This window comes from Sander vitreus, chromosome 2, assembly GCF_031162955.1.
Source record: "Sander vitreus isolate 19-12246 chromosome 2, sanVit1, whole genome shotgun sequence".
Lineage (NCBI taxonomy): Eukaryota > Metazoa > Chordata > Actinopteri > Perciformes > Percidae > Sander > Sander vitreus.
Genome location: NC_135856.1, coordinates 7,755,080 through 7,767,328, shown reverse-complemented (window position 1 = coordinate 7,767,328; position 12,249 = coordinate 7,755,080). Strand labels below are relative to the sequence as shown.

The window sequence follows — 12,249 nt, the reverse complement described above, 5'->3', positions numbered from 1 at the left end:
TGTACATGTTTCTGGGGGATATCGTCAGTGTAGTGAAGCTTCATTTACTGCAATGTAGTCTACCATAAATGGTAGGTTACTGTAGCTTAGCTAACGCACTACACCTTGTGAAGGAAGCGCCATCTCATGGTGAAACCCTGCAAGTAAATGAATGGTTGTGTTTACAGTGGGAATTAGACACGCCAGGTTGACTGTAGATTGGGAGATAAATGACGTAATCTGTAGTGTGTAGAGAACGTTACTGAAAACTTGAATTTCATAGTAAATTATATGATTTGTAGCCTACATCAACAGATAATAGTTTTTTGTTTTTGTTTTTTTTATTTATTCCTCAGTGGATGTGTGGTTATTGCTTTTACTTTAGTAAAATATCTGAGTCGCCTACTTCTTGGTTGGTTCATTGAGATGGCCAGGAAGTTGTAACAATAACAGGAAAGGTGTATGTAGGCTGCCTGGCTAGTCCAGCAGTGGAACAAGGAAGTGTGGGCTGTGGAAGTGTATTGTAGTGACTGTGAGCTGGATCACTGGATTCTTCGAGGACCATTACACCGGTAATATGGTCACTGGTCTCCCGGGGCTTTTAGTCTAGGCTAATACAGAAGAGAGAAGACAACGAAGATCCGAGTTGCTTTGAAATAGGGACGGGGAAAAGTAAAAGGTAGGCTAAGTATGGGTACTATGATAGTGTTACTCCGGTCTATGGGGTAAATGTATATTCATGTAAAGGAAAACACATAGCAATTTAAAATATAAAAACATAATAGAATAGGCCTATAATGCAGCATACGCGGAGTTATAAATATTTAATTTAAATAACACAAAACAACTAAATGGTGGTAGGTAATACATCTGATTTCATATAGGCCTACTGCTTTAGTAAAAAAAAAAAAAAAATTCAGGGCTCTGGCTTTCACCTGAGACCATTATCGACGCATATGCAGGACGCAATAAAACGAAAATTACTGTTGCACTAGTCTGGACATCTTACCGTGCCAACGTTGTAATAAAGGTTTCCTAAATGCCATGTATATAAATTTGCTGTCAACTTACTAATTGCGCGTTTTGTGTAGATTTGGACTTTTATACGTTTTATTCCACATTGTTTAAACGGCAAAGTGGATCTCCTGATCGCTGTGGATTAGGCTAAACCACGCCTCTTTATTATCATAAAACATTTTTTCTCACTTTATCCCCCTTGTAATTTGTGTTGCTATGGACCTTTATAGAGTCAAGTGCCAAAAACTAACAATTGAAATGGTAAAAATACATAGTCCGACCATAATCACTTGTATAATTACAATTTGGCATATCTAAACGAAATCAACAATTAGGAGTCATAAGCCTTAAGACTTTCGCTAATATTAGCAATTAATTGCGGTTAAACAAAGAAACCGGGATTATGTAAAAAAAATGGACAATTACACAATTATGTAATAATTGTTACAGGACTAGGCTATATTTGAACTTAACACCCAAACAAGTAAACATTTTTATACCATCATGGCAAGGTAATAACCTGCGATGTTGGCCTATTTACATTTCATTATGGTGTAGCCAGTGATGGAAAAAATATTCAGATCATTTACTTAAGGAAAAGTACTAATACCACAGTGTAAAAAAACAACAACTCTGTTACAAGTAAAACTCCTGCATTGGAATTTTGTCACTTAAGTAAAAGTATGAGAGTAGTCTATCATCAGGAACATTTACTGAAAGTATTCAAAGTAAAAGTACCCAATGCAGAACAATCCTCACATTTTAGAAACTGGCCTCTGCATAATGGAAACATAATAAGCCATTAAGGACTGTATTAAATGTGATAATTTCTGCGTTGATACAATCCTAAAAATACTCAAAACATTAATGTAAAACAAACAACAAGCCTATAATAATCAAGCATCATTTTGTTGTCACACCCAAAGGAACAGAGTGGGTCAGATCTGTGGTGCGTGCCGATGCATTTGGCTGAAGGCATGACTGTGTTGTGTGACTGAAGAACCTGTTGTACTTCACCATAAGATTACATGACCAATGCTGTCTTTGCACTTTACGTTTGGTCCGTGGCTGTTTGTCATGATTTGTGTTTCCATAACCCCCCAGCTCCAAGTAGCCTAATCGAAATTATAATGCTAGAGAAAAAAAAAAAAGATTTTAGATGATTGTGTGATTCTAACTGTGGCAACAGCTTGGGGGAGGCCCTTTCTAGTTTAAAGAAAAGAAAAAGAAAAACTACTGCACAAATCGTGGCCCACTAGAAGTAGTCTTTCCAGTTTGGTGTGATTTCCGACCTAACTTGATTGTCAGAAACCCCTTTCAGTCTGATGTGTTTAAGGAGGGGGCCTGCAGCTATCTCTGTTGTCATCATAACAGAACCCGCCCAACAGTGGCGGTTTTTGGCACGGGCGAAGCGGCAGCCGCCCGGGGCGCATTTTTTTTATGACTTATGGGGGGCGGCACGAGCACTTAATCCTCGAAGCGGTTTTCTACTGTATTATCTATCATTTCACTGTGTGGGGAATTGGCAAATACTGGTATAATATTGTAAAGTTAAAATCTCATATCTCTATAAAATATTCTTTGAAGTTGGTTAACATTGAAGTTTGTATGCCCTTCTAATGGTGCAAAAAGCCTATTACAGTTAAAGTATGTACCATAATTGACTGTTATTTAATTTAATCTGTTAGGGGTCATTTGACAGATCAACAAGCCTGCATGTTATTATGAAATAAATCATCAAGTCATACTTTATGTTCCGAACTGCTGCATTACATGTACAGTGGGGCAAAAAAGTATTTAGTCAGCCACCAATTGTGCAAGTTCTCCCACTTAAAAAGATGAGAGAGGCCTGTAATTTTCATCATAGGTACACTTCAACAATGAGAGACACAATGAGAAAAAAAATCCAGAAAATCACATTGTAGGATTTTTAATGAATTTATTTGCAAATTCCTCAGGAAAATAAGTATTTGGTCACCTACAAATAAGCAAGATTTCTGGTTCTCACAGACCTGTAACTTCTTCTTTAAGAGGCTCCTCTGTCCTCCACTCGTTACCTGTATTAATGGCACCTGTTTGAACTTGTTATCAGTATAAAAGACACCTGTCCACAACCTCAAACAGTCACACTTCAAACTCCACTATGGCCAAGACCAAACAGCTGTCAAAGGACACCAGAAACAAAATTGTAGACCTGCACCAGGCTGGGAAGACTGAATCTGCAATAGGTAAGCAGCTTGGTGTGAAGAAATCAACTGTGGGAGAAATTATAAGAAAATGGAAGACATACAAGACTACTAATAATCTCCCTCGATCTGGGGCTCCACGCAAGATCTCACCCCGTGGGGTCAAAATGATTTCAGCATGACAATAATCCCAAACACACCGCCCGGGCAACGAAGGAGTGGCTTAGTAAGAAGCATTTCAAGGTCCTGGACTGGCCTAGCCAGTCTCCAGATCTCAACCCCACAGAAAATCTTTGGAGGGAGTTGAAAGTCCATGTTGCCCAGCGACAGCCCCAAAACATCACTGCTCTAGAGGAGATCTGCATGGAGGAATGGGCCAAAATACCAGCAACGGTGTGTGAAAAGCCAACAAAGGGTATATAAGTATTGAGATGAACTTTTGTTATTGACCAAATACTTATTTTCCACCATAATTTGCAAATAAATTCATTAAAAATCCTACAATGTGATTTTTCTGGATTTTTTTTTTTTTCTCATAGTTGAAGTGTACCTATGATGAAAAGTATAGGCCTCTCTCATCTTTTTAAGTGGGAGAACTTGCACAATTGGTGGCTGACTAAATACTTGTTTGCCCCACTGTAGATGTTATGGTGCAAATGTTACAGTACAAATTAATTTATCAAATATTTTTGCTGACATTAAATATGAATTTACCATATTAGTGTAGTATTTACTGTGGGCTTGTGTTTTAACTTCATGGTTAATATTGATGCAACATTTCATGTGAATCACAATTTAATGTGATTGAAGAATGATATCCATTGAATCAGCTTACTACTTTTTTTTTCCTTTATGACTTGGTATCAGGTAGAAATGTTCTCAAACTTATCAGTTAAGTATGATCTCATACTTTTTTATTATTCTCCTCTCTTATACCACTAATGTGTTAAGCTGTAAAACCTTTTTCTCTGGGGCACCTGAGTTACGAGGCGTTAAATATTTTATAAATCGGCCATCTGTAATGACATTCCCAAAATGTGTACTTTCTTTGACTCAAAGAAGGTTTAAGGCAGACAAAATTTAGCCGACACTAACTTTTGCCTCTTTGTCATCAATTTGGCTGACCAAGTCCAGAAATAACACACTTGAATATGGTTTTAAATCAGGCTGCTATGGGATTTCAGTGAAAATACTGATACATTGACAAGATTCCCTGTCATTCATTACACTGGTGCTCCAGTAATTAAGCATGCATTAAGCTTTCAAAGCATATTGTTATTGGATTGTGTTACTATGGCCTGAGGGAGCTTGGCATTTAGATAATGCCAAATATGACATTTCAATTGTGTGTTGCTGTTTTATCAGAATTATATTTGTTGAGTGCTGATTGAAGTGCTGATATGTCATAATTTGACTCTCTTTTCTGTGTAGTTTTAATGGGGAACGGGAAGAGATGCTTAAAAGGCATCTTCATCTGCATCCTGGTAGCAGTGTCACTCTTCTTTATCTATCTGAACTATGACCGGATGTTGGAGGTAAAGAGGGTTATTCCAGCATTATCATCGGCACCAGAATCAACAGCATCGACACCAAAATCAGCACCAGAATCGGCAGCATCGGCACCAGAGCCACAATGGGAGGATCCTGGGCCGTATCATGTGGCCTATCCACGAGACTACAAGTTTATCATGGACGACACACCGGCGTGCAAGAACACCACTCCTTTCCTGGTCCTGATGGTTCCGGTTGCACCCAGTGACGTGGCAGCTCGGGACACCATCCGGAAAACATGGGGAAATGAGAAACTGGTTCTGGGTCAGCCGATCGAGACTCTCTTCATACTGGGCCGACCGGGGGGAGCTGATGCTGAGCTGCAGCAGGAGAAGCTCAAACAGGAGAACCTGCAGCACCATGATCTGATCCAGAGTAACTTTCAGGACAGCTACCGCAATCTGACCATCAAGACAATGGTGATGCTGGAGTGGCTGGCTGTGCACTGTGCCGAGGCTTCCTATGTCATAAAGATTGACTCTGATATGTTACTGCATGTCCCGAATTTGGTTAAACTGTTGCTGGATCCCAGAACGGCCAAACAAAACTACATGACGGGTTGTGTGTGGTGGAACAGCCCGGTTTTGAGAAACCCTTTCAACAAGTTCTACATGCCAACAAACGTGATTGCTGAGCCAGAGTACCCTCCATATCCTCTGGGCATGGCCTACGTCATGTCCCTGGACCTGCCTGCCAAGATCCTGGGAGTCGCTCCTCATATTAAACCGATCTTCATAGAAGATGCCTACCTGGGTATGTGCCTAAAACACCTGGGCCTTTCCCCCACCAACCCTCCTGAAAATACTATGTTTATTGTCGACCCTAAGCATCCTCTGAGCAGCTGCAGCCTTTCAAAAGTGATCGCTATGACAACGACTAGCATCTCACAGATGACGAGTTACTGGGAGAGGAGCAGACAGCCAGAAGCTAAATGTTGAACTTCATGAGGTTACCCAAGACTGATTTTAGAAGAATTTGATTTTTTAATGAATCTGACAAATATTTTACAGAAATTACAATATAGCATACTTATTTTGAGATTGCTGAGAACATGCAAGCACCTTGCTCCTTGGTTGGACAGAAAAATGTCTTTTTGGGCCACATTACAGAAATCTCTCTAGCCTAAATCCTAAGTCTAAAATCTTGTCTCAGTTTAGGATGACATTTAGGATTTTTGGTATTACAGAAACATTCTGCATTCAGGAACGAAACCCATAATATGTTAGGATAGGAATTTAGCTACTAGAGGCATATGCCGTGTACTAAATTCAAAATAACTGCCAAAGTGACAGTAGTACTGTTGTTAGGTCTGTATGGCTGGTCCACCTTAAAAGGTCAGCCCACCTTAAGTGAGCCTGAGCCAACGATGTTGCTAGCTCGGTAGCTAACCCCCTTTACTCTAATCAGCAGCAGTAATCATCAGCGGACCGACTCTTTTCACAGAATCGGTTCCTTTGAGTTTATACATGTAAATGTATCGAACCTTTTGAGTTTCAATAACTTTTGCTAAATGTGGCCTCATTTTCTTCGCGACCAAGTCCGTTATAGTATGTGCACGTCACCTTTTACAACACAGCAGCTGCCTCAATACTTCTTGCAATGCAAGCAAGCGGGCAAAGTTTATTTATAAAGCACTTTTCACAGACACCAGTCACAAAGTCCTTCACAATTGAAGACTTAAAATCTAATACAGTCATATAGGCCTAAATAAAGCAAAGATAAAACATCAAATAAAATATACAAGGAGACACACGTTTAACACGCATATGAAATGCCGGTCTGAATAGATGGGTTTTTAGCTGCTTTTTTAAAGAGCCCACAGAGTCTAACAACCTTAAGTTTATTGGGAGACTATTCCACAGCTTAGGAGCTACCGACTTAAAGGCACCGTCTTCTCGAGTCTTAAAACACATCCAAAGTACACTTAGAAATGTCTCAAGTCTTTGTTTAAGTCTCTCTTGGTTATAATTAGTGTTGTATCACCTGCTGCGTTCCATTCGGGCTGCTCACAACACTGCATAGCTATAAGGAATTTAGTGTAAACAGGCTATTGCATTATGACCAAAAAAACAGGAATGCTTTACTTTTAAGTTAATAACAATATTTTGCCTTGTCACATGAACATACAGTAGGCTACAGTACAGACCAAATATTGAGGTAGGCTACTAACCTATTTTTTGTTTACAGAGCACAACCATGTAATGTGCACTGCGTCTACAACGTGTGTGTCACATCGGGCATATTGTCCTATTTTGAGGCTCCTATGTGATTTTATTTCGTAAAGCCCTGTCATGTTAAATGCTGTTTAAGCATGTTAATATGTACAGAGTTAACTTTTGATTGTGTAATGTCTTCCGCCAGCTGTACTGTTTAAGCATGAAATACTGTTAATATGTACAGAGTTAACTTTTGATTGTGTAATGTCTTCCGCCAGCTGTACTGTTTTGTTAATAGAATTAACAGCATTCAGCTAGCCTAGAAATCTAGACGCACCCTAGCGGCAGCAAATGTAATTTGCAGCCAGGGTCATCTAGCAACTCTCTGTTGGCTTGCGAGCTGGAAAAACCAAACTCTAGTCAGGCCAATCACATCGTGTATAGAGTCGGTGGGCAGGCTTAACATAATGACGGCAGAGTTGCGACGGTTCCACGTGAATTCCCTGCTACTTGAAAACAAAGAAGATGGCTGCTGCTGCTGGTGAACAGTGGTCTTTCGAATCAGCTTTAGCCGCGTCTCTGGAAGACTTGGAGTCTTTTTCTTTGAGAAAAGAACAAAGAACGGCACTGAAGTCATTGCTTCTTCGTTGCTCTGGTTGGTTGTAGTGCTATCCTATAGACCTCAACATTCGCGCCCCTCCTCCAAGAGACCTTAGGTTCCGGAAGTAAATTTCCCATTCATTTCTCCCATTGACGTCTGGAAAAATCTGTATATAAAGAGTTTTAGACCATGCCTTAGGCTAACCCGCTACGATGTGACTCAAGTATACAACATATCATTTTGAGTGAAAAAAACAAACAGAAAATCAAAAAAAGTCAAAGGTACAAGACTGTGTACATATTTTCATTTCAGAGAGAAGGAACTACTCATCCGCGCACCACTGAATAATATAGTCGAAGACACAACCACGAAAGAGCCTCTTGAAACTTCCAATCCGATGACAGCCTTGTGCACTTTTTCCTCCAAACATAGTGATTTTTATATAGTGAATGTACAGTTAATAGCAGTTCTTTCAGTGGTAATCATGTAAATAATAAAATGATTGATATGACTCATACAGTATGAAGGCTACAGTAGCCTGGCTAAAGTGAACGGATAATGTTAACTAACGTTACCAACCTCCCTGCAAAACTCACCACAACTTTGTAGGTGTTGTCCCTCATGCTGGCCCTTACAAAACCCACAAGCTGAACCTCGGACACACTACATTCAATAAGGTGACCCGATTTAAAGTGGTTTTCACCCCTTTGGACACTTGTTCTCGTCCTTGAAAAAAGCCATCATGGCAGCCAAGGAGATCATGATTGCACTGATAAGTCTACCGTGCAGAAACGCAACACAGGGCTTTTTTTCTTCTTTTTATTAAAGATCGTACAGTAGACAGTAGCCTACACAGTACAGTCGACAGAAGCGAGAGAAGGAAACAATACCTGTTGCCGGTCTCATCATTTTCCTGTTCTTTTCAGAAAAACATTTAAATCTGACCACAGGCCTCATGCCCAGGGCCTGTTACACCAACATTAATAATAAACATGGTGGCAGCTAGCGGGACATAAAGGATTACGTAATTTGTAATACCCCGAAAAGTTTGGCAAACAAACAAACAAACGCTTATTCATCTTTTCATCATCTAGCGAACAACAATCGGAATTAACCTCCGTAGGTCTTAGCTAAAGCAAAAGGAAGCGGTAAGGAACGTTAGACGGCCAATGCTGAACTAAACATGTTTGCTACCTACCACTCAAACTCCAGTCAAATATAATTTGAATAGTAAAAAAATCAATACTATTCGAGTGCTGAAATTACTTTTCTAATGTGATTTGTTTTTATAAATTGGTTGGCTAACGTTAGCTAATCTCCCTCTTCTCATGTCACGTCTGATGAACAGTAAGTTAAGGGAGTGAGAAACGCAAGGCATTGTGAGCTAACGTTACGTACCGAGTAACGTTAGTACAGGGGGGAGTGACAGGCTGCGGCTCGAAATCGGAAGATGGACGTGAAATAGTCTTAACATCACTTTAAAATCGACATCCACCGAGCCAAAATGCTTATGTTATTAATAGTTAGCTCGTTCTGGTTTCCTAACTGCGTTGCGAGTTATAGGAGCTTAGCTGGGAGCTTCATGAAGACAGCTAAAGATTATGTTAGCTGCCCTACAGCTGTCTTCATATATTACCTTCTAACAGCTGTATTCTCAGTAACGTGACAATCTGCAAGAAAAGGGTTGCTTTTAAATCACTAAAACAGTAATGACAGCACCGTTTGGCTTAGTTATTAATGCTGTTAGCATCGTGGCTAACACTATTGTTACTTCGTTTATGACATATCGTTTTCGGCTGTGCTAACATGATGTCATTGTGCTAACCGAGCAACATTAGCCTTTACAACAGAGCCGCTTCAATACACTTGTTAGATAATGTTTCATTACAGAGTTATTTGTTGATTTGTGTTTGTCCTGTGTGCGTGGTGGAAAATAACGTAAACAGAGAGCAGCGTGCCAGAAATGCAATGTGCCATGACGTAGATCCCCTTCAAGGCCAGGCTGATGTTGGAAGTCCCTCTAGTGGACAGAACGTGTAACAACAACCACATGCTTATAGTGGTATTGACAATGCATACGCCTGAGTAGTGTAGTACATATTTATAACAGGCTGCACACGAGCATTAAATATTTGAATATTATTTGAATATTTAAAAAAATAACATGGAATTTGAATGGTATTATAGAGGAAGACAGCTCTAGTCCCCATCTCTGGCAGCAAGACACAGGGACACTTATTTGAAAACATTACACACAGTTCTCTACCTAAGACACAAAAATCTAACAGGAAGCGACTTACTTTCCTTTTTTCCAAACACAACCAATCATAATGCTACCCTTATTCACCAGGTCACACACCCACCCCTCACATGTTCACAACACTAATTGCTTAACTGATCACTAACCAATCACTGCTGTATAGTGCGTTCCATTTGTGGTGTTAGGTGTTTTAAGCCCCCAACGTCGCCTTCCAGGTAGCGCGGCAATGGTTATGTTTAGGGTTAAGGTTAGGGTTAGCTGCCTGGAAGGTGACGTTTAAAACACCATCAAGCTCCATTTGTACTCGGAAGTCGGATTTTCCGAGGTCAAACCCGAAAACATGCCCCCTGACCTCAGTTTTCCGAGCTCGGAACTCGGACAACCCCCGAGTACACCGAGCTCAAAATCCAACATGGACGCCCCGAACAATGGAGGCCAACAATGGACAGAGAGCAAGGGCAGTAGGAGGGAAAAGGACGAGTACAGGTTCAAGGAGGAAGAGTTGGATTTTTCGGGTGGTGCTAGCACAGTCTGTAGGGACCTGGCTTGATGATCTCTGATGAGATATGGGCCAGACTTATTGATCATGTGATCAACCACAGATTGACCATGAGAGAAGCTGGACTGAGAGTCCAGCCCAGCTTGAGTTGCTTTACAGGAGCGTCCATAATTCCAACCTGCCAAATAAATATGTTCTGTTTCAACATTGTATTGCTGGATACAGTGTACCTTTCAGCCCCTCTCAGCAAATTACTTTCACTCTAGAACATTGTATGGAAATGTAAATATAAGCCTATGAAAGACAAACGACCTTTAGATTTTTAGTGTACATGGTATATAAAAATTTACTATAATGAAAACAGTGTTTGCCATTTGATGCTAATGCTTCATTTGAGATGTGTATGGCATTTTGAATGCAGTGTTGCATTTGAAGGAGAAATTAGCCGTTTTGCATTTTGTGTGTGCAGTTTTTCAGAATTTTTGAAAAAATTAAACGGTGAAACAAAGGTGTAAGCAGTTGCAAAAAAAATTTAAGATAGGACATTTGTCTGTAATTAGGACCCTGGTTTCTAAATAATATTAATAAACATATTAATAAACATAAACTGATTCTCTACATCATCACATTAAAACCATGATTTTATTCTCCATTTTGAAGTTAAACATTTTTAAGTTCACGTCATTTTGTCATTTTGCCAGCTGTGATGAACATGTTGCCACTTAAAAAAGTGAAGGTGTTAATTAATCTGTTATGTGTTATGTATTGGAAATTCAATTTTGCTGTATAAAGAAATGGGCCAATATTGTAAAAAAAAAGAAGAAGAAAAAAAAAAAGTGGTTTTCATTTGTAAAACCAAACTAGTTTTGAACTTTGAGTTTCTGCTGTGTCCTTCTTACTCTGCTGCTGAATCAAGCTTCTGTTCAGTTGGCCCTGTTTCCAGAAGAGGGCAGGCTAACATCAGATATAATCTACACTCACCTAACACAGCTGGCTGTGACATACACTGCATGAAATCCATCTATGAACTGTCATACATGTGTAGGAATTTCCTTCTAAAATAATAGATCCATTATCCATCCATTTAAAAAAATGTGTAGGATTTAGATCCTGTATGAATACTAGGTAAATTAATTATTGGGGGCAGTAGCAGTCTTTGGGGACTTGGCTTGGTAAACCGGAGGGTCGCTGGTTCTGGCACACTTCTTACTCAAGTCCCTATACACGCACTAAGTAAGGAGTGTAGCCAGAAAGGTGCTAGTACTTCACTATTGTACTTAAGTAGAATTTTTACGTATCTGTACTTTCGTTATTTATCTTTCTGGAAACTTTTACTTTTACTCCACTAAATTTCCTAAATAAAATGTATACTTTTACTCCACTACATTTCCCCTAAGCATCTTAGTTACTCCTTACTACAAAATAAAATCAGGAAAAATGTATTACACTGATAAAAAGGAAATATGGCAAATCATTGCTCCTAAATTGCTAAGATAATGCATGCTCCATTCCAGTTGGTGACAAGTGGCACATAGGCCAAAACTAAAGAAGAAGAGGGGGAAGCATAATGACTGATAGTGTCATGGAAGCACCTGGTGCAGGCTCTGCCGCCATGGTAACAGACAATGAAAACCCAGACAGTGACAGTGGTGATGAAGATAACGTTACACACCTTTGGTCATAAAGTTCATAATCAAAGTTTTTTTTACTTTTACTTTGACTTCTAATACTTAAGCATCCATAGCAATTTTCTGATATTAAATGTACTTAAGTACTGTAAATATCAGATACTTTAAGACTTTTACTCAAGTAATATTCTAAAAGGAGACTTAACTTCTACCTAAGTCATTTTCTGGTAAGATACTTGTACTTTTACTCAAGTATTGCTTTTCAAGTACTCAAGTCAAGTCAAGTACACAAGACTGGCAGTGACAGAGCCGTTTTAAAAATCATAAAAATGTCCCTTTCATCTTCCGTCCTCCTGCTGATCTACTGTAACA

General features: G+C 39.4%; 1 protein-coding gene across 2 annotated transcripts; it reads left to right on the top strand.

Annotated features, from left to right (window-relative positions):
• Nucleotides 1-376: 376 nt before the first annotated feature.
• On the top strand, nt 377-11,779 carry LOC144533739 (beta-1,3-galactosyltransferase 5-like). Of its 2 annotated transcripts, none has more exons than XM_078275298.1 (2): nt 377-551; nt 4,614-11,779. In XM_078275298.1, exon 2 carries the CDS (start codon nt 4,619-4,621, stop codon nt 5,669-5,671), a length of 1,053 nt encoding a protein of 350 aa, XP_078131424.1. In that variant the 5' UTR covers nt 377-551; nt 4,614-4,618; the 3' UTR covers nt 5,672-11,779. The 2 variants fall into 2 exon arrangements, with proteins under 2 accessions (XP_078131424.1, XP_078131416.1); XM_078275290.1 differs by having other exon boundaries at nt 380-658.
• Nucleotides 11,780-12,249: the final 470 nt, after the last annotated feature.

Coding starts and splice junctions, on each gene's coding strand:
- LOC144533739 (XM_078275298.1), top strand. CDS start 4,619: ATGGGGAACGGGAAGAGATGCTTAAAAGGCATCTTCATCTGCATCCTG.